Source organism: Hippocampus bargibanti, linkage group LG16 (assembly GCF_051943395.1).
Source record: "Hippocampus bargibanti isolate YZ-2025 linkage group LG16, ASM5194339v1, whole genome shotgun sequence".
Classification (NCBI taxonomy): domain Eukaryota; kingdom Metazoa; phylum Chordata; class Actinopteri; order Syngnathiformes; family Syngnathidae; genus Hippocampus; species Hippocampus bargibanti.
This window is the reverse complement of record NC_142749.1, coordinates 5,430,421-5,454,337: the sequence shown is the minus strand read 5'-3', so window position 1 is coordinate 5,454,337 and position 23,917 is coordinate 5,430,421. Positions and strand designations below refer to the sequence as shown.

Genomic DNA, 23,917 nt, shown 5'->3' with positions numbered 1-23,917 from the left:
GATTAATAGGAACTAGAAGAAGTTCCCAAGACCAATCAAAAGGTAGAATTTGGTTTGCTTAGGAATGGTGCCTTGCAGCTTTTTTCTCGGTTACAGTTTTAAAACCTTATCATTGGAGTCTTGCCTAAAAGCTTAGAATTCCGTCCACCCTGTCCTTTTTCTTTATAGCCTGTCAGTCCCTCGGGGGGGGGGGGGGGGGGGGGGTTCTTTTCTTGTTGACTTTTTGCCCTCTTTGGCTGCTAGATATCTGGTCAAACCAGCTGATAAATCACTCAAAGCAAAATCATTTTTTCATATATAATCGATCACATGTTCATTTTCCTTTTGGAATTCACTGTTGCAGGGAGTTGGCATTCTCTTCCCCAAACAGGTAGCAAAGCATCAGAAATCTAAGAAAATGAGAAAAAAACTGTGACATATACAGTACATATGCATATATATTGTGTAATGATAGCCAATATCGCTAGACCCCCAAGAGAGCGACTAGTGGCCCTTAAATCGCTTCACTTTTCCCATTGAATTACAAAATCATCATCGACTAAGGCTGACATTATGCTACTCAACTTTTTTTCTTTTCAAGCAGCCTTGTAATTTAACAATCAACGATGATAATATATTCATGGACTGTGAATTGCGATTGTGCGTCTCAGAATCAATTTTGTCGCCCACCCCAACTGTTTTGTTTTCTCTCTGTTGCTTTCTGCATTCTCGCTTGCATCAGCGGAGTTGTCTGTGAGCTTGATAAATTGTTTCAATCAAACTCAATGGGCATGTTGCCCTCCTTACTTGGCAGTTTACCTGATGTCGTACTGTTTTAATGTTTTACATTTTTGTGGTTTTTGTTTTTTTTTTCCTTCTTGATCTGTCAAAATTATCCTCAGAAATCTTAAAGGACAACCGACACCATTTTTTTGTTTCCTAACTGACATCAGAAAAACGTTTCAGAGCATCTAAAATACCCACGCAGGCTGATATTTTTAGTCAAATGCAAAACACCAATAAAAATGACTTTAAGTGTCCAAAAACTACTTCAAAATGACCTCAGAAAGTTTCAGAAGGTTTCAGGACGTCTTGACTTGCTCGAGAATCAAAACAATGTCTTCAGATTCCGAGAAGATGCGTTCTTGTTACTCATCCAGTTATGAATATGATTCAAATAGTTCTGAAGAGGAAAGCATAAATGTTTGCAATCGATCAAAGGAGTCCTCCCATGTCCAAACTAAGGCGCGGAAAATCCTACTGGACCTCAGGCAAGCGCTACCGATCCATGCGCACCAATCCAGCAGACATTTAAACAGCTTCTTCCCTCAAGCCATTAACTCTTTGAACAGTAGCCCAAATGGAACTGTATAGTGGGTCTTTGCAATTTTTTGATGATGATACTAGTGCAGTGTGTTCGACCGGAAACAAATTCCTTGTGTGTTCTACATACTTGGCAATAAAGATGATTCTGATTCCGATGTCAATTCGAGCCGTCAATGACAGCAATGTAGCACCCAGAAAATGCAGAAGATGGCGCCCAAACTCTGTTGGAAATGAGCTGATTTGTCTGCTGGGAATTTGTGTCAGCGAATATCAGATGGTTGTCTTGGTGCAACACACAACGATTCACCATCGCGTTATTTGTGTTTTCCTTCTAATTTTGCCATCAACACGAAGTTTTCAGACTAAACAAAGTACCCCAAAATGCATTGTGTCGCTTTCTCGATCAGGGGCGTTCCAAGCGTGACATCACGTGGGGATCGTCATCAACTCGAAAACAAGACTTCCTGAATATTCAGCGCAAGTCTTAAAACGTAAAATATAGCTATATGTGGTGGAGTCTTTGTAAAATACGCTCAGTAGAAGTCATTTGAAGTGATTTTACAAATTATGGACACAACTTGTCCAGAGGTGTCGGTTGTCCTTTAATGACCCCTTACAATTGTCAGCTAGCTGGCAGAGATAACGGTGTGCTTTTTTTTTCAATAATGACATTTAATTTTTTTTACGAACTATACATCCAGGAGCAAGCCATGGTTGATGTTAATAATAATTCAGGACATTTTAATTAACGTAGCTTGGGCTTCCTTTGTTTGCACAAAGCTGACTTGGAAGAGTGGGTCACGGTGCTCATGCAGAGACAGCATTCTCGGATGTTTGTTTAAGACTTGACTGAAAGACAGAAAATCCTGTCAGATTTGAGCAATGGCTTATCCAGCAGCCAAGTAAGTGCATCCTCCTGATATGGTTCTGGTGATGTGTTCATTCTCAACACAATGGAAGCTCTCATACTCTCTCATCTGCTTATTTAGTTATATATTTATTTTTGCTCTGTGTAATTCAGATTGAAGAAGTCAATCAAATTGCGATCTGCCCTTTTGCAGGTACTCATCGTACCATAAAAAATATGTTGCACGTCATGCTGCTGTTTGAACCTTACAGATTTATCTATTTGCTCATTTATTTATTTATGGTTTATGAGTTGATACTTTCCACTATTCGCTGTGAAACATGCCGATAGAAAGGTAGGTTGGAGTGGAATGGAACCTACTAACTTGAAGTCACATACACATTTCTTCTTTCTACTTCATGGTTACGACAGTGGACAATGAATCATATTATCAGCTTGCAGTGTGCATGTAATGTTGACCTGAAACAGGATGAGTAATGCACTGCACATCTGCATTCAGGGCACAACATTGCATCCGGATTGCAATTGTACTTCATGGACTTGATCATCAACATTTACCGACATTTTTAGTTCCAAAGGTTTCCACCCCCTCGCATAAATGAAACTCAGCTTCATGTGTCTGTGTAAGCTCTCAGTCGTACAGGAGTGGTCCATCGATGAGAAGGTTTCTTCAGCCGTCATCTGTACAAAAGTGAAGGTTTCGGACGTTTCGCCTCCTATCCAAGAGGCTTCGTCAGCGAACTAAAGTCTGACTGGTCGTATCGGCCCCATTTATATATCCCTAATGTCCAGACCTGGTGGCGCCGGACACAGCTATGATGGGTCCCTACTCTCAGGTTGGGGGGGGGCGCGGGACCCCCCCCTGTGGCCCCACTGATTGTTCCTACATTCCTGACTAACGATTGGCCTATTACACCCACACCCCCCGGTATCACCTCATCAGCATAACGACCCTCATCAGCATTGCGAAAGTTGCCTAACCTGTTTTGCCTGAGCAGGCTATTGTATGAACGATCCAAATTGAACCTCACACCACCAGACCGGTTTAATGAAGGATTTTGTTGTTTTATAAGAATCGCCTCTTTTACCCCCCTTTCAAACCATCTATGTTCTTTCGCTAAGATTTTGGGCCTCATTGTCGTCAAATGAGTGGTTGCTAGCTTTTAGGTGCAAATGTACTGCCGATTGAGGCCCACTAGTATTATCCCTGCGATGTTGATAAAGTCTTTTTTTGAGAATTTGTTGAGTCTCCCCAATGTACTGCTCTTTACAATTTTCATTCTTACAATGTATGGAATAAACTACATTACTTTGTTTTTCATTTGGTAGCCTATCTTTTGGATGCACTAATTTTTGCCTTAACGTGTTTATCGGTTTGAAATAAGTAGGAATTTTATGTTGCCAAAGGACTCTTTGTAATTTTTCAGAAACTCCTGCAATGTACGGTACTGCTACTCCTCTCCTTTTAGAATCTTGAGAATTATTGGTTTCGTTCGCTATTCTTTCTTTCTGACATTTGTTGAATGACCACTGAGGGTACCCACAGTTAGTGAGTGCTCTCCAGCTTCATGTGGTACCTTCTTTAAAATAGACTCAAACATTTGTTGTGTACAAATCACATTGGAAGCATCGGTACTGCGAACCATAACCAATGTGCAGTGATGCATTTGATAGTTGTTAAAAGGTAACTTACTCTCAAAATACCTGCATTGAAAATATGGGCCGGTGTGATCATTTGAGAATCAGAACGCATTGATTCCAACATTGCCTTTCACCAGTGGCGGGCCGTGCATGTCAACCCTAGGCCTTCAGTAGTGCCATGTCTGAATCACTCCACAGCTGCGAATGTGGTGAGATATTACTACACATCCACTATAGGGTGCCGTTGGCCAGGAAATTACTTGTGACTTGAAGAAACTGAAAAGATATTGTGACTAAACTGTTCGGATTTTTGCTATGAACATGTGGATTCATGATAACCTCATAAAATTGCAATATTTGCTTTTTTGCTAGTTTTGGGAAGCTGCCCAATGTTAATAATAATTCAGGACATTTTAATTAATGTAGCTTGGGCTTCCTTTGTTTGCACAAAGCTGACTTGGAAGAGTGGGTCACGGTGCTCATGCAGAGACAGCATTCTCGGATGTTTGTTTAAGACTTGACTGAAAGACAGAAAATCCTGTCAGATTTGAGCAATGGCTTATCCAGCAGCCAAGTAAGTGCATCCTCCTGATATGGTTCTGGTGATGTGTTCATTCTCAACACAATGGAAGCTCTCATACTCTCTCATCTGCTTATTTAGTTATATATTTATTTTTGCTCTGTGTAATTCAGATTGAAGAAGTCAATCAAATTGCGATCTGCCCTTTTGCAGGTACTCATCGTACCATAAAAAATATGTTGCACGTCATGCTGCTGTTTGAACCTTACAGATTTATCTATTTGCTCATTTATTTATTTATGGTTTATGAGTTGATACTTTCCACTATTCGCTGTGAAACATGCCGATAGAAAGGTAGGTTGGAGTGGAATGGAACCTACTAACTTGAAGTCACATACACATTTCTTCTTTCTACTTCATGGTTACGACAGTGGACAATGAATCATATTATCAGCTTGCAGTGTGCATGTAATGTTGACCTGAAACAGGATGAGTTATGCACTGCACATCTGCATTCAGGGCACAACATTGCATCCGGATTGCAATTGTACTTCATGGACTTGATCATCAACATTTACCGACATTTTTAGTTCCAAAGGTTTCCACCCCCTCGCATAAATGAAACTCAGCTTCATGTGTCTGTGTAAGCTCTCAGTCGTACAGGAGTGGTCCATCGATGAGAAGGTTTCTTCAGCCGTCATCTGTACAAAAGTGAAGGTTTCGGACGTTTCGCCTCCTATCCAAGAGGCTTCGTCAGCGAACTAAAGTCTGACTGGTCGTATCGGCCCCATTTATATATCCCTAATGTCCAGACCTGGTGGCGCCGGACACAGCTATGATGGGTCCCTACTCTCAGGTTGGGGGGGGCGCGGGACCCCCCCCTGTGGCCCCACTGATTGTTCCTACATTCCTGACTAACGATTGGCCTATTACACCCACACCCCCCGGTATCACCTCATCAGCATAACGACCCTCATCAGCATTGCGAAAGTTGCCTAACCTGTTTTGCCTGAGCAGGCTATTGTATGAACGATCCAAATTGAACCTCACACCACCAGACCGGTTTAATGAAGGATTTTGTTGTTTTATAAGAATCGCCTCTTTTACCCCCCTTTCAAACCATCTATGTTCTTTCGCTAAGATTTTGGGCCTCATTGTCGTCAAATGAGTGGTTGCTAGCTTTTAGGTGCAAATGTACTGCCGATTGAGGCCCACTAGTATTATCCCTGCGATGTTGATAAAGTCTTTTTTTGAGAATTTGTTGAGTCTCCCCAATGTACTGCTCTTTACAATTTTCATTCTTACAATGTATGGAATAAACTACATTACTTTGTTTTTCATTTGGTAGCCTATCTTTTGGATGCACTAATTTTTGCCTTAACGTGTTTATCGGTTTGAAATAAGTAGGAATTTTATGTTGCCAAAGGACTCTTTGTAATTTTTCAGAAACTCCTGCAATGTACGGTACTGCTACTCCTCTCCTTTTAGAATCTTGAGAATTATTGGTTTCGTTCGCTATTCTTTCTTTCTGACATTTGTTGAATGACCACTGAGGGTACCCACAGTTAGTGAGTGCTCTCCAGCTTCATGTGGTACCTTCTTTAAAATAGACTCAAACATTTGTTGTGTACAAATCACATTGGAAGCATCGGTACTGCGAACCATAACCAATGTGCAGTGATGCATTTGATAGTTGTTAAAAGGTAACTTACTCTCAAAATACCTGCATTGAAAATATGGGCCGGTGTGATCATTTGAGAATCAGAACGCATTGATTCCAACATTGCCTTTCACCAGTGGCGGGCCGTGCATGTCAACCCTAGGCCTTCAGTAGTGCCATGTCTGAATCACTCCACAGCTGCGAATGTGGTGAGATATTACTACACATCCACTATAGGGTGCCGTTGGCCAGGAAATTACTTGTGACTTGAAGAAACTGAAAAGATATTGTGACTAAACTGTTCGGATTTTTGCTATGAACATGTGGATTCATGATAACCTCATAAAATTGCAATATTTGCTTTTTTGCTAGTTTCGGGAAGCTGCCCAACGTTTCTTAATGATGTCCATCTATTCTTGAAACAATCTTTCTGTCATGATCTGGTTGGCGACCAACGGGGGGCGCTGTCGGCCCCGCCTGCACCTGCACAGGTGCTGGTCGTCCCGATCAGATTGGCGACCAGCGGGTAGCGAAGTCAGCCCTGCCGGCAGCCTCGCAGGTGCTGGTCGTTATAATCAATGACACTTAAAAGGACACCTGGCACGATCATCCGGTGCCAATTCATTGTTTGTTTGCTGCTTGTTTGGTGCATGCATTGTGTACGTGTTTGTTTAACCTTGGCGGACTTTTACACTTGGGTTTTCTTTTGCTACTTTGTATTTTTTCCATTCAGATCATTTTGATGTTTTACATTTTGTTCCTGCTGACTTTATTTTAATACAATTTGTCAAACAACCTCCTGCTCCCTCCGGCCTGCTTTTTGGGATCCGAACCCGCCATCACCACCTCGCAAAACGTGACACTTTCACAGTATTTCTGCCACCAAATCCATTTCTTCTCCTCCTTCAACGATTGCAGGTTGACAAAACCTCTTTTGAATGGATACAATATATTTGCTTATGCAGCCCGTTACAGATACAATTTGCTAGCTCTGGCCAGTATGCTCTTCACTAGCGGCTAGTGATACTATGATTGGCTAGTGACTAGCCAATCAGAATTTGGGACAACTCTGATGTTTCCAGCGCCTTCCAGCAGGCCTTGGGTTGCCAACTTGAACTCTGATTGGTTACCTTGGTTTGGTTCGGGGCCGCCACAAAAATGGACAAAATCCGACTTCAACGGACAGTTAGGACGGCGGAAAAAATCATTGGCACCGCCCTACCCACTCTCGAGGACTTGCACACTGCAAGAATCCAAACTAGGGCGCGGAAAATCCTACTGGACCCTCCGCACCCTGCCCACCACCTTTTCCAGCTACTCCCCTCAGGCAGGCACTACCGATCCATGCGCACCAAATCCAGCAGACATTTAAACAGCTTCTTCCCCCAAGCCATTAACTCTTTGAACTCTTTCAACAGTAGCCAAAATGGAACTGTATAGTGCCACTTAGCAGTTTTTTTGACAACGATACTAGTGCAGCGTGTTCTACCGGAAACAAATTCCTTGTGTGTTCTACATACTTGGCAATAAAGATGATTCTGATTCTGATTCTGATTCTGATTAAAGCAACAGTTTCATCGATATTGGTTTTTATGCTCCAGGGCCCGTCGAACTGATTGTGAAGGCGTCCTAGTAGATTTCTGCCCCCGGTAACAAATATAAAAACACACTTTTGGAAGCATCACAACAGGGGAAAAGCAATGAATGGAAGCTGAAAGACAATTTGCAATTATTCAATAAAAATTCATAAACAAAATATATTTCACATTTGTCTGTGATTCAGATATTTTTAGGCCAGCAGAGAAGGCCTTGCGGGCCCTGATGGCCCACCACCGCTTTTCACAAGTTTCACCTGTATTTTCTGAAATTGTGAGTCTATGAACAGAGCGAACGTGTTTTACATTGGTCTTAACCAAGAACTATAACCTAATTCCAGCAGCACTTGGCTTTTGGATTTGTCGAGGCATGGTGGAAGCCTCAATGTTTTTTGAAAATGTGCCATGCTTTAAGTTATAAAGCCTGCATAATGGCCGTCTTAAATATTCTGCTTCTCTTCCGTTATGCCTCTTTTGTCTTTGGATATTGTGTTATATGTTCTTATCTTGCTACATTGAGATTAAAACTGAGCTCTGGTGAGCACCTCAAACACTACCCTCTTCATTTTGCCGTGCTGTTCTGTTTTACTAACTGTAGTTATATCATGCCGAAAGTGTATTGAGCTGCGCATCACATCGGGCTCAGTGACGCTGATGCATAATGTACACAGTATCCCCATAAGTTTTAGACCATACTGTTATTGTTGGGTTAAATGTTGTTCTTCTGGTTCAGTTCTTCATTTGTGTAGTCTAAATATTAAATCAGCAGGAAGCAAGGTGATATACAAAAAAGAATATTTATTTATCAGGCAGCGAGAGTAAGTTCTCAATGAGAGAGCATAGCGGAGAGAGAAGAGCGAGAGCCAGCGCACGTCCCAAACAGATAGTTAGACCTTGGATTACGAACTTAATTGGTTCCCAGACAGAGTGTGTAAGGCAACAAGTGTCTATCCCCAAAGAAAATTTCCCATAGGAAACCATTAAAATGAGAATAATCCGTTCCGAGGTCTCCATAAAATATAATTTTCAACTAAATAAGCCTTAAAACTACACACAACATACATTATTCTATGTATAATAAATGTGCAATTGCATTGTAATGAAAGAAATACACTGCACTGTGTGATAAAGTCACTTTATTTACATTTGTGATGCTCGTTGATGGCTCTTAATTGACACCTGTTGCTTTCTGACTTGTAAGATCTTACGAAACTGAGGCATCACATTATCGTTCATTATGTTGAAGATTCTCATAGCCTTTTTTGGATGGAACTGTTCAATAATAGCCTGCACATCAACTCCCGGATGGCCTGATTCTGCTTGTCCTTTTGAAGGCAAATCAAATCCTCTGTGTCTAGGACCTCATTATGGTCAGCAACAACCTCCTCGATGTCATCTGCATCCACTTCGAGTCTCGTAGGTGCTGGCACAGATTTTATTACAACAAAAGGCGCTAGTCCGATGATTCCACGGACGCGGAATAAGACGCGACAAAAGAAGGCGGGCGGGGCGATCCGTCCAGCATGTTCGCGATCCCGGAAAGCACCAATCGCTGCTAACAATCACCTCGGCAAAGCAAACTCTTGAACTTGCCAGCACAAGACACAGCGAGGCGTTGTAATCATGTCACTAGTGAGGTGACAGCGACTCGTTGAAATGCCCCAGTATCGGTGATGAGGGGATCAACACGCACACCACGCACATTCGCGATCCTGGAAAGCACCAAACTTACGCGATCGCGGCTAACAATCACCTCCGGCAAAGCAAACTGTTGGACTTTCCAGCACAAGCGTCGTAATCATGTCACTGGTGAGGTGACGGCAACTCGTTGAAATGAAATGAAATTGAAGTGTCTTCTTCGGCTGGCGGCTGGCGGCCCCAGCTGTCAACTCACACGTGACAATTTCGGTGTCATTAGTCACGTGAAAGCATCGACTAAAGAACGCCTTTGTGTAAAGCTTTTAGGCGAAGGATGGTAGCAATGGTGAACGGTACCGGGCTCTTTATTTGTAGAATGGTCGTAGAAAGTTACTCTCAGGTAAGTGACACACAGCGTGAGACATGTGTCAGGCTGAGATTCACATGACAGCCGCGGTGTGCACATGTGATGCCACAAACGCACACCTCGTTCGTGTTTCTCAATGATCTCCTTCTCCTCGACGGTGATTATTAGGGGATCGTCTTGCATTCATTTCCTAATAGTGAAATTATCTGCAAAAAGTTCCTCGGACGCGATCGACGTGCGAATTCAGAGAGAGGGGGTGTGGAAAGGTGCGCCGGCTGGAGCGCTGTTCGGTCGTGTGCTCCCGCCGAAGATCCGTAGATCACTCCGCCATATCCGAACATCACTCCGCCAGCCGTGGTGGGTGTGTATCTGGAAAAGTAGTGCATATTTTTTGTTTAATTTTCATAAATTTGACGTTCCTAAACCGAAAAGTTTGTAGGTGTTCGTAAGCTGAGACATATATGTATAGACAGCATGAGTAATGTCATTTTTGAAAGGACCTATCAGTTGCTAGATACAATCATGAATATTTATTATTAGACTGAAATATGCTAAATTTGTATCCGAAGTACATAAGCTGAGTACATGTATACTAACTAACATATACAAATAACTAAACTACAGGCATATATAGACTAACTAACTTATAAGAATAAGTAGAAATGAAATAACATAGGATGTTTTTAGCATGTGTATATAACTAGTTCTAACAGTTATCTTCTCCAATGAGAATAGTAAAAGTAAGGAGCAGCAGGTGTCTCCTCGAGCTGCCTTTCTGGCTGTCACAGTGAGCTCACCGCATGCATTTTGACATTGAACGAAAAAGACAAGGACTGGGCAGATGAACTCAACCGCTTTTTCAATCGGTTTGACAAGACGCCAGCCGCCCCCGGCCCACCGTCAACTTCACCTGTAGCTGCACCTGCACCAACTCTCACTGTGGCCTTACCCTCCCTGCCCCCTCTCACGACCAGCTTTCCACAACCAACATCTGCCCTCCCAACCGTTGCCACACCCTCAGCCGCCACTCTGCCTCCTGGTTCCTGCCTGTCTGTCACAACTGCGCAGGTGAGGAACCAACTGAGGAGGATGAAGGTGAGGAAGGCAGCAGGTCCGGATGACATCAGTTCCCGACTCCTCAAGACCTGCTCCGACCAGCTGTGTGACATTGTCCAGCACTTGTTCAACCTGAGCCTGAAGCTGGGCAGAGTTCCACAGCTGTGGAAAACGTCATGCCTGGTCCCAGTGCCCAAGATTGCCAACCCCAAAGAGCTCAACAGCTACAGACCGGTGGCGCTGACGTCTCACCTGATGAAGACGCTGGAGAGACTCGTCCTCACCCACCTGCGACCGCTGGCAAGCTCATCGCTGGACCCGCTGCAGTTTGCCTACCAGCCCAGCATCGGTGTGGAGGATGCCATCATCTACCTCCTCCATACGGCGTTGCTGCACCTGGAGAATGCTGGGAGCACGGTGAGGATCACATTCTTCGATTTCTCCAGTGCCTTCAACACCATCCAGCCCAGTCTACTGGGGGACAAGCTGCAGCATGCCGGAGTCGACCATCACCTCACATCCTGGATTACAGACTACCTCACAAACAGGCCACAGTACGTGAGGGTAAAGAACTGTGAGTCGGACAGGCTTCTCTGCAGCACCGGAGCGCCGCAGGGAACAGTCCTGGCTCCATTCCTCTTCACCCTCTACACCTCGGACTTCAACTACAACACCCCAACCTGCCACCTTCAGAAGTTCTCTGACGACTCAGCTATTGTCGGCCTCATTACAGAGGGAGACGATAGGGAGTACAGGGGACTGACAAAGGACTTTGTGGACTGGTGCCAGCAGAATCACCTCCAGATCAACACTGGCAAAACCAAGGAGCTGGTGGTGGATTTCTGCAGGAAACAATCGTCACCTGCACCATTGAACATCCAGGGTTCGGACATTGAGAGGGTGACCTCCTACAAGTACCTGGGTGTTACTCTCAACAATAAACTGGACTGGACAACAAACACGGATGCCCTAATCAAAAAGGGACAGAGTCGCCTCTTCCTCCTCAGGAAACTGAGGTCTTTTGGAGTTCAGGGGTCACTCCTAAAGACTTTCTATGACTCTGTGGTGGCATCAGCCATCCACTATGGCATTGTCTGCTGGTCAGGCAGCATCACCACCCGGGACAGAAAAAGACTGGAGCGCTTTGTCAAGCGGGCCAGTTCTGTCGTGGGCTGCTCGCTGGACTCTCTTGAGGAGGTGGGCAACAGACGGACGCTAGCTAAACTAAAAGCTATGACGGACAGCCCCTCCCACCCCCTCCTGCCCATCCTGACAGCTCTGGGTAGCTCCTTTAGCCAGAGACTATTACACCCGCGCTGCAAGAAGGAGAGGTACCGCCGCTCGTTCCTACCGACTGCTGTCAGGCTTCACAATTCCCAATGATCACATGTGAAAAAAAAAAAAAAAAAAAAAACTGGACACTTGTAAATATGGGTTGTTGCAATATATCTTAATGCATCTCTTGATTCTGCACTATGTACAGTCTTGTTTATAGAACGGTTTTTGCACATCTACATTTGCACAGTATACAGTTGACATTTTTATTTTGTTATGCTTGAATATCTTGTTTTCTATCCTTTCACTCCCACCCCAACCCCATCCCTCTTCAATTGCTGCTGTGGACTGCAAATTTCCCCATTGCGGGACGAATAAAGGTATTCTGGTCTTGTATGTGAAAGTGTGGCTCTCACACCTGAACAACCTTTTCAAAGTTCTCCTCACGTTAATATATTTGTCACAAATCCCATCTTGTCTGTTACGTTAAGTGAAATGCGAATTTCATGTTGCTTTGAAATGTCACCATACTCCTGAACTCTTAATAGTCCTCCAATGAATGTATGTATGCTTCAATGTTTATGTCATTGATTTAATTAATGTGCATCTCCAAAAAGGAATGTTGTATTTGCTCCCCATTGCTGCTCTAACATGATGTAATGGCAAAATACGTTTTACACAGTCACAACCTTGAACCTCATTTTCACTTTTAAACAACTTTTTATTTTCATGATATATATTTTTAATGGTCCCAAAAATGTCAAAGTGAATCCCACCACCTCACTTTTTGCTTCTCTCTCCTCCAGCTGAGGATGACGGACTCTGGGAGAATGGTCTTTCCTACGAGTGCCGCACGCTCCTCTTCAAAGCCATCCGCAACCTGCTGGAGCGCTGCCTCATGAATCGCAGTTTTGTGCGCATTGGCAAGTGGTTTGTCAAGCCTTACGAGAAGGATGAGAAGCCCATAAATAAGAGGTTAGTGTCAGCGTGCTACGGCTTTTGATTCGTTTGGATTTGTTTTTGATTGTTGGGCTGTGATGTGGTCTGGTGCAGCTCAGCGGCTTGCACGAGGCTGTCCGTGACACAAGGTGAACCGTTTTATTGCCTTTTGTTTGTTTAAGGTTAAGCTGCAGAGTGCACACTCAGCTTGAATCTAAGCATGCAGTGATCTTTTATTTCAACGCAACAAATCTATACGGTCAATTTTTTAAAAACCCTTCAAGGGACAGCGGTTTCTCCAGTGGACAGCTTATCATGTTATCCTGTTACAAGGGGCATGAAAGGGTAAAATAAGCTTTTGTCATTACCTCGCAGGCTTTACATTGTCACCACTAGTGGTGGTCTGCCTGGAGTCTGAGGTTCACCTGACCTGTTTAATAGTTCTTGGGCAATAGCTTGAAGTTCTGAAAGTGAAATTCACAGCATTGCCACGTCTGATGTCCCTGATCATAGCTACAAGCAACATGGCGCAACCACACATTTTTCACACTAATTCAATTCAAATTTTGAAATCCCCTGTGTTGCCAGAAAGTAGTACATGTGGAGTAATAGGATAAATAAAAGACCAGCTTATTCTGAACTTCAATCATTGGCTCACATCCATTCTATTATGAACTTAAACAGCTTGTTAAAATAATGACAGCACCGGTATTATTTTTTTATTGTCTCCCAGTGCTTTAGTGTGTCCACATGACAGACAATGAGACTACTCAATCAATCGATGAGAAGGTTTCTTCAGCCGTGATCTGTACAAAAGTGAAGGTTTCGGACGTTTCGCCTCCTATCCAAGAGGCTTCGTCAGCGAACTAAAGTCTGACTGGTCGTATCGGCCCCATTTATATAACCCTAATGTCCAGACATGGTGGCGCCGGACACAGCTATGATAGGTCCCTACTCTCAGGTTGGGGGGGGGGGGGGGGCAGGAGACCCCTCCCTGTGGCCCCACTGATTGTTCCTACATTCCTGACTAACGACTGGCCTATTACCCCCACTCCCCCCGGTATCACCTCATCAGCATAACGACCCTCATCAGCATTGCGAAAGTTGCCTAACCTGTTTTGCCTAAGCAGGCTATTGTATGAACGGTCCAAATTGAACCTCACCCCACCAGACCGGTTTAATGATGGATTTTGTTGTTTTATAAGAATCGCTTCTTTTACCCCCCTTTCAAACCATCTATGTTCTTTCGCTAAGATTTTAACCTCATTGTCGTCAAATGAGTGGTTGCTAGCTTTTAGGTGCAAATGTACAGCCGATTGAGGCCCACTAGTATTATCCCTGCGATGTTGATAAAGTCTTTTTTTTGAGAATTTGTTGAGTCTCCCCAATGTACTGCTCTTTACAATTTTCATTCTTACAATGTATGGAATAAACGACATTACTTTGTTTTTCATTTGGTAGCCTATCTTTTGGATGCACTAATTTTTGCCTTAACGTGTTTATCGGTTTGAAATAAGTAGGAATTTTATGTTGCCAAAGGACTCTTTGTAATATCTGAAAAATTACAAAGAGTCCTGTAATATCTGAAAAATTAGCTTGGATAGGAGGCGAAACGTCCGAAACCTTCACTTTTGTACAGATGACGGCTGAAGAAACCTTCTCATCGATGGACCACTCCTGTACGACTGAGAGCTTACACAGACGTAGTCCTCAATCAAGTGTTCAGGAATCTTTCTGATTCATCCATCCACCTATTTTCCGTACCGCTTATTCCTCACTAGGGTCGCGGAGGGTGCTGGAGCCTATCCTAGCTGTCTTCGGGCATGAGGCGGGGGACACCCTGAATTGGTTGCCAGCCAATCGCAGGGCACACAAAGACGTACAACAGTCACTCTCACACTCACACCTAAGGACAATTTGGAGTGGTCAATCTGCCTGCCGTGCATGTTTTTGGAGTGTGGGAGGAAACCGTAGGACCCGGAGAAAACCCACGCGGGTCCGGGGAGAACATGCAAACTTCACACAGAGAGGCCGGACCGGGACGCGAACCGGCGACCTCTGCACTGTGAAGCCGGTGTGCTAACAACTCGACTACCGGGCCGCCCTTCTTTTTTGATTCCCTTTTTGTAATTAGATGCACTCAACTACCACCTTTTGCATTGATTTTTCATAGTTGTATTTTGTCAGTGTCTGAAACTCATGACAAAAAGTTAGCAGACACCAAGGCAGACAACTCTGAAAAGTCACCTGCCCGGCCATAAAGTTGCCTGCCCCATTTTTCACAAGTTGAAACACAAGAAGATGACTATTCACAAAAAAAAAACAAAAAAACATGTTGTGAAGTCGATGAGAAGGTTTCTTCAGCCGTCATCTGTACTTTTTTGAAGGTTTCGGACGTTTCGCCTCCTATCCAAGAGGCTTCGTAGGAGGCGAAAACGTCCGACACCTTCAAAAAATTACAGCTGACGGCTGAAGAAACCTTCTCATCGATGGACCACTCCTGTACGACTGAGAGCTTACACAGACGTATTGTTGCGAAGTATAAACAATTTTTTTATAATTAAGGAAGTACCTACCACAAATGGTAAATATCCCTTGCTGAAGATTTTGCTCCAGTTGTCGTTTGTCGTCATGGTGCACAATGCAATGTTTGTGTTGCGTTGTCTGCTAAAAGCCACGGGGACTCCTCTTTCTAAGCGCCTTTCAAAACTCTTAAGTACACTTTACAGTCACGGTATAATGGCACAAAACAGGCTTCTGATTGGCTGCCGTGCCGAGTATGTAAATTGACAAACGAACATTAGTTTGGAAGAACACAGGATTGATTCGCTGACTGCCGTGTAGAAATGTCATAGTACGTCCTGTGGCAGGCCATCCTTCTTGAGCAGCCTCAGGAAGTACATCCTCTGTTTATATGTGTCAATATGTAACTACTTTTGGCGAGGTTGTTGCCAGATCTCCCAGTCGAGCGTCCACGGCTCCATGCCGCAACAATTATCCATTTTGCACACCGACATATGTCTCTTTTGCATTTCCTCTGTCAACAGGGTGTCACCGTTTTCCGCATGGTGAGCTTAATCGGCATGAGATGAAATAATGGGTAAAATGATGCAAAACAGAACGAGTGGCAACAATCATGACTTGTTTAGCTCGCTAAACAAGAGGAAAATAAATGAGTGCTCCCCTCCACACCCTTATGCTGTCTCAGAACAGACTGGACAGGTTATACATAGCGGTGCAACCACCCTGAATTTTACTTATTGTCACGGATGTTCTGATTCCTTTTGTGTGCTTCGGAGAAAACTGGAATTTTAACGGACAAAATACATTCTTTTAGTGGTTTGCTTTAAAATTCCTTTTGATCGTATCCGAACTATGTTATGTCTTAAAATGCAGGCCCAAATTGTAGTTAACTCTTAATTGTTTGCGGCTTTGAATCAATTTGATGTACTTTTCCCAACTTTCGATAGTAAAAATAGATGTAAGATTAGGGATGGCCTGCTCATTTGCCATCTGCTGATGGCAAACGCTGAAAAGACCTCTAACCCCACGCCTCCCCGTTAATCATCCAAAGTCTCCAGTTGGTAGCGGCTTCAACCAGCTGACAGTGTTCATAACCTCAACCCTAGCCCTCAGCCTGTGTTGAAATGCTTACATCATCCCCCACCCTGCACCAGCCTCCTTGATCTTTTTGTGTACTGAATACTAAGTCGTATACACTTAAATACTGTTGGATGCATTAAACATTCTGAAGAGGTCAACATCATGAAATAGTGGGCACATCCTGTTTTATCTTTTCACGTTTGTAAAAAAAAAAATAGAAAAAACAGCATGTGCTTACAAGTGAGAGTCATTCTTTGTCTGGTGTGCAACGTTCCCACATAGTGCAACAAGGTTTTTCCGGTGAAACTGTAAGACACACTGGCTTTGGAAAACAGCAGGAGAGAAAAAAAGAGGGAGACTCCGAAGAGCGATGGAGAGGGGGAAACGGACGATGGAGAGCTCATCTTGGTTGTCATGGCAGCAGAGAAATACACCCTGGGATCGTGTGTTTCCAAGGTGAAGCTGGATGCTTGCGCTCCATTGGCCAGAGTCGACTTGTCAACTTGCTCCTAATTGGCCGCGTTTCCGAAAACTAGTACGACGTTCCATCCAGTCGGCTTTGATGTCTCAATTTTGATCAGGACAAAGGGATATCATTTCGTCTGCTCAAACATGTGCTGTGTGTTCAAAGCAGCGGTTACAAGATGCGCCCCAGCGACTCTGCGATAATAAAAGCAATACATTTCATCTCTGTTGCGTTTGAACAAATGTGTTCTTTTCATTTCATTGAATGGACTTCCTTTGAATGAGAACGTACATTCAAGCACATGACACACGTGCTCCTGTCATGTGTCCGAAAACATTCTTTTGGCATTGTTGTGTCCGATGTTAGGAGGTAAAAATGTGTGTCTGTGGATGTCTGCGTGTGTGTCCCGGTGCACCGCGGAAGCGCCAGGCAGCACTTTTGTTAAGTAGGACAGTGCGGGATAAAGGGCCATTGCCTCCAGTCTGGGGCTAAACCGCTAAATTTATCCCCTCCGTGCTCTGAGTGCAAGACAAACACACAGGGAGACGAGCGTGCAAACAGAGGTGTGTGTGTGTGTGTGTGTGTGTGTATGTGTGTGTGTGTGTGTGTGTGTGTGTGTGTGTGTGTGTGTGTGTGTGTGTGTGTGTGCGTGTGCGTGCGTGTGTTTGTGTGTGTGTGTGTGTGCGTGTGCGTGCGTGTGTGTCAACAACCTGCATGTGGTTTCCAAAGAGAAGCCGGCGCGAGCAAGGAATAACGTGCTTGGAAACAGTCACAAAGCATGTAGACATCCACGAAAGGGGTAAAATACCCTTTACCCTTGACTATTTTTTCTTGTAATTTATTCGTCTTTCCAGTAACAGGACCATATGTCTTGCTGTTCTGGTTATATATGGTGTCAGAATCAGAATCATCTTTATTGCCAAGTATGTACAACACACAATAAATGTGTTCCCGGTACAACACACTGCACTAATGTCATCAACAAAAAATAGAACACTATACAGTTCTGTTTGGGTTACTTTTTAAAGAGTTCATGGCTTGGGGAAAGAAGCTGTTTAAATGTCTGCTGGATTTGGTGCGCATGGATCGGTAGCGCCTGCCTGAGGGGAGTAGCGGGAAAAGGTGGTGTGCAGGGTGCAGAGGGTGCAGTAGGATTTTTCGCACCCTTGTTAGGATTCTTGCAGTGTGCAAGTCCTTGAGAGTGGGTGTCTTTTGTCTAAAATACACTGTCTAATATTTCATATACATAGCAGCTTTCCTCCCGGTGCTTACTTATTCTGAAAATACTTTAACCCTTTTATGCACCAATAATACTTAAAAAAAACATAAGATGTCCACTGCAAGTGTTAATTTAATGCAGTGTTATCATGTCATGACTGTGATTTTTCAGGGGATTTCGGTAAAAAAAAAAATCTGTTTGGACTATTTCTCATTGCAATGCCTAATCATGAAAATATATTTATTTGAATAGGGGTGTAAGGATACACCTACAGTATTTAGTCAATGTTTCCTCCGCATTCCAGCCACATTGATTGGCAGAATTGAACAATAGAATCAATATAAGTAATGACATCATTAAAAACATGCAATACAGGGCGGCCCGGTAGCCGAGTGGTGAGCACGCCGACTTCACATTGCAGAGGTTGTGAGTTCAAGACTCGGTCCAGCCTTCCTGTGTGGAGTCTGCATGTTCTCCCCGGGACCGCGTGAGTTTTCTCCGGGTCCTCCGGTTTCCTCCCACATTCCAAAAAGCAGGCTAATTGAACACTCCAAATTGTTCCTTGGTGTGAGTGCGGATGGTTGTTTGTCTCTGTGTGCCCTGCGATTGGCTGGCAACCAATTCAGGGTGTCCCCCGCCTCGTGCCCGAAGACGGCAGGGATAGGCTCCAGTGACCTCGTGACCCTAATAAGGATTAAGCGCGCTGGAAAGTGGATGGATGGCAAATGCAAAACGTAACTTTCTGTCATATCAATCCAAATTGTATCAGTCTCAAAATGCGTCATGCCCCAGGTCAATTGACAAAGACCATTCCCCCCCTAATTCTGCATACTGTAGTTATTAATACAAAACGGTGCAATTTTAATATATTTGTTATATTTTGTGTATGCAACACATGACCAACCTTCTTATGAAAAAAAGTGGCACTTATAGTCCGTATCATAGAGTATTTTTGAAATGATTCTCAGTGTACTTTTGTTTTTATCACATTAGCCCTTTGAAATTGACAGATGCTGCAGGCTTTGCATTGAAATAGTGAGACATTAAACCACCAACCACCCTATTGAGTTAAATTTTCCTGATTTTTCCATGTATATTTTTTTTCAAAGCCGCTTTTTGTGTTTTTGTCAATCTGCATCCATTGTCCTTTTTATTCACCTGTCCTCTGTTCTCACATTGTCTTATATTACAGACATGTATATGTATTCACTCTTCTTTCACAGTTCCTCAATATTTGTCATTGCTTTAGTTTACATATATTGCAATGAAAACATTGCCTCTTGATTAACTTTCCTATCTGTAATGAATGAGGGATTTTACACAGTATACCCACCGTGGGAATAAATTCATTTTTGGATACATTGATTTATAGTTTTAATATAAAAATATTATGTCTGCATGAGAGAGAATAGATCATCCCCCAACACATTCACCCCTGAGTTATTGGACAATGTTCATAGCCATAATTATGACCCCAAAAAATTGTTGCACATGAACGTCAAAGTGAGGTCATTTTCAAAAGTGCGCATGTGTATGTTTGCCTCTTTCTGGGAGTGACGGGAGCATTCTGGAATCTGACATGCTGCTGCGGTTACGTCGGTCGGTTTTACCGCGAGTATGATGTTCTCCAAGCGGATTGGATTCCTGCTGTTTTCATAGACCCCTCTGCCTTCCAGCTTTAATCTGACATGTGTAAAGAGGCTCATCTGTAATTGTGGCTGAGGGAAATCAATTCAGAGTAATCACATTTTGCGTGTATATGTGTGTGAAAACCTGCTAGCCTTAAGAAATTTAGCTTTTTTTTCAGCAATCGGTCTCTTGTGTAAACAGTGAGTAAAGGTAGTAGCAGGCATGTGTCTTGTGGCTCTGTGTGTTTTAGGTTTGGGCTATGTTTGGGAACACAGTGTTTCCCAATGGTCAGATAACTTGACCGGAGGGCAGATTATATCATCTCGTCCAAGTGCCGTAAGTAAGACTCAGTATAACTTTGTTGTAGTATTTATTTTTGCATTGTATTGCAGCGAGTCCAAACTTAGATTTAAATTGCGAGAATCAAATGAAACTTTTCACGTGCCACGGTCACAAAATTTAATCAGAGGAACGTATTTTCTGATGTATAAGGCGCCCTAACAAAATGAATGGGATATTTTCAAACTTTTTCCATATATAAAGTGCACCGGACTATAAGGTGCAATTTCAATGAGTTTTTCCAAATATAATCTGTATTAACATAGAGATTTTCCAAATATATGGCACAACACATTATAAGGCGCTACAGTAGAGGCTGCGGTTACACACTCCTTATGCTACAGAGGGAAATTGAGTCAATATTACTTCACATATAAGGTACACTGGCGTAAAAGAAAGAAGTGAAGAAAATTAAGGCTTTTGGGTGAACCTTATACGCTGGGAAATACGGTATGCATTGATGGTTGGAAGGAAATTTGAGCATTATTCCAGCTAGACATTTCTGCCTGCAGGGGGGCAGGTATGAATCTCTACAGGTCGCAAACTTCATTCTCCTAGAGTTTCATATCTTGGCAACTTACTATAATTCGCTCTCATGTTCTGCCCATGTGCTTTTTATAACGTTCACTATTTGTTGTTAGCTGGCCGTGCAGTGTGCATGGTTCAAATATGGAAGCCAGCTGTGAGAAATCTTAAATAGATTTTGAATGACTTCAGTCTTTATCTGGGCACGGGCTTTGGACTTTTTCTTTTTGTGTACTCTCAAGATGCTGATTACTTGTTTCTAAATGAAACTTTAATTTGGACCACGATCACTCTGATTCTTGGGGTCATGTTGGGATCCCGACATGGCGTATATCTTCAAAAGGATCAATATTTTGTTATCTGGAAAACCCATCACAATGTTGTTAATTTATCCCTTTCATGCACCCTGTTAGCTGATCACATGACAAGCCATCCACTGTGGGAACCGCTGTCCCTGTAAGGGTTCATCAAAGAATAATCATAGCGAAGAAAATTTGCAAATTTCCCCATTGTGGGACGAATAAAGGTTTTCTGATTCTCATTCTGAAAGCAACTCACTGTCTTTTTTTTCATGGAATCGACACTATTTTCAATTGCCAATTTTATTATTTATTTATTTAAACTTTGATTCTATCTGTTTGAAGTAATGCTGCGCCTGTACTTGTGGCATCACCACAGCACACATTTTGCCAAAACGCGCTCGCCTCAGATGGTGACAGCAAGCAAATGGCTATCCACAAACACATCAAATCAGAGGTGGTAACTGTGTCTCCTCATGCGAAATGTCAGGAGATGGACTAATTGGCCTTTTCCAGTGCAAGCGACACATGTAGTTGTTGTCGTGAGGATGTGGTCTTTATCTTAGCGGATTCGGAAATCCTGAACTGCGGACACACCAAGCCTAACAAACATTTCAGTAATGTCACAGCTCTGCAGCCTTCTTGTTTTTTTCCTCCCCAGTCCCATCTTTTAATGCCACTGTACCTCCCTTGTCTGTTACCACCCGCCTGACAACACATTTTCTGTTGCCTTTTTAACTGTGTGGCCAAATGTTATCCTTGTGTTAGTCATATAGATAACAGATAACAATACTAATTCGTAACAATATCGGTGAAAGCTTTTACAAACTAAATGCCCGCTATTGACAAACAAAAATCATTCAACACTGGGGTACAGAGTTGTTTGTTGTCAGCATCGAAAGAGCGCAAGTGAGGACTGCCTCAAATTGGAAGGAAAGCACTCGAAAGGTTAGAGGGAAATGCGACTCATTTGGCAGAGAAGCCCTGATCCCATGAGACAGAAAATTTCAAGAGTGTTCATTTATAGAAGCTCAGGCAGTGTATTGTTGGCTTAGGATGGGATGCTCCATTGCTTCAGGTTTACATGAACAAATGCTTATGTTGCAACACATCACAGATGCACACACTGGGAGACTTTTCAACTAAATACTGTTGCATTCTTCTCGCAGTAATAGTTTTATTCAGTAATTACAGTCTTAATACAACATTTTGCATTTGACAGGAATTTAGCAGATCCTTGCAGAATGACATTCGGTGTGAAAGAGATTTCCTTAAAGGACAACAGACGTCACTTTTTTGTTTTTTAACTGACATCAGAAAAACGTTTTATAGCATCTAAAATACCCAAAACATGCAGGATGATATTTTTAGTCAAATGCAAAACACCAATAAAAATGACTTAGTGTCCAAAATCTGAAAAAAATTGAGCTGCGAATTGGGAATTTTCAGAAAGTACCGCCCCCAGTAAGTGATGTCACGCAGACGTCTTGCATTGCTCGGGGATCAAAACAATGGCTCCAGATTCGGAGAATATGCTTTCTTGTTACACATTCTGTTATGAATATGATTCAAATAGTTCTGAAGAGGAAATCATACATGTTTGCAATCGATTAAATAATTTATTTGTGCCATTTTGAGGCAACATTGGGCGGCAATCTCTCACCCAAAAAAAGAGGCACAAAATGGCGACCTCCTGTGGCCACCTCCGTTTGCACAGGCTGATAAATTCCTTATATGGCGCTAGGATGCCCTCTTCTGGCGGCTTTTGGGTGCAACACGAGGTCCCCAGACCAAACAAGTACAGCAAAATACATTGACGTGATGGAAGGACCGCTACAATGCGTCTTTTTTTACGGTCATGGGGCAGTCCTTTAGTGACGTCACGTACGGACTCGTCACCAACTCAAAAACAAGACTTCCTGAATATTCAGCGCGAGTTTTAAAATGGAAAATATAGCTATATGCGGTGGAATCTTTGTAAAATACGCTCAGTAGAAGTCATTTGAAGCCATTTTACAAATTATGGACACAACCTGTCCGGAGACGTCGCTTGTCCTTTAAGAGTGTGGTGTCAAAGTCAGGGCCCGAGGGCCAAATCATGCCCGGCACATATTTTTTTTTCGCCCCGCGAAAGCAAATAAAACTTGTGAAATTCCATGATGCTTGCTAAAATCCTAACCAAAATTTCTGATTTTTGGATGTAAACCACAATAACAGTCATTATTCTTGACTTCAAATTTGAAAACTAGTTATTCATTAATTTGTTGTGCGCTCTTTATGTAATATGTGGAGGGGGATTCAACATTCTAATGGCTTCCCCAAATTTATAACGGCCTTCGAGAGGAAACCATAACTACAATGTGGCCCGCGGCAAAAATGACTTTGACACCCCGGCGGCATCTGGGTAGACATGTTTGGGGAAAAGAGTATCACACATTGTTTGTATTTTGCTCATGATAGATAACGTTTAGGGACATACATTCATCTCTGATTACAAAATAGCGGCAAAACAGTTTTTATCTTGTCTAGATTGCTACTGCAAAGATACAAAAATAAGTCACCACTTAGCCTCCAGTTTGACCTTAATTTCTTATTGCGGAAGCGACATCAGGAAAACCAAGCTTGCCAGTGAGGGAGTGGTTTTACAGAATAAATTCAACATTTGCTGATGTGAGTCATGTCACACATGTTCATGCTTTGGGTGTATGTATCATTTCAGTCTTGTTGACATTTGTGGCATGAATTGACCCATACGTTGCCTTACGTTACATGTAATGTAGTTTTTTGCTTTTATACCTTCAACATAATTTTTCTATACTTTGCATATGTCTGGAAATGTCCACCTGTTTATATCCAAACAAATAGAGGACTGTGCAGCAAAACGTAAAGGGCTGCTGACTTTTTAAAAAGACTTTAATGTGTATGTGTGGGTGAAACCGATGTGAGACATTCCACACAATTTTGTTTCGGGCT

The 23,917-nt window shown here is 42.9% G+C and overlaps 1 protein-coding gene across 1 annotated transcript in view; it reads left to right on the top strand.

The window, feature by feature from the left end:
• Positions 1 to 23,917, top strand: part of med13a (mediator complex subunit 13a) — a 93,405-nt gene that overhangs the window by 27,877 nt on the left and 41,611 nt on the right. The window contains exon 3 of the mRNA XM_089017052.1: positions 12,732 to 12,900. Coding sequence (XP_088873178.1) covers positions 12,732 to 12,900 — 169 coding nt within the window. The remainder of the gene's footprint in view (positions 1 to 12,731; positions 12,901 to 23,917) is intronic.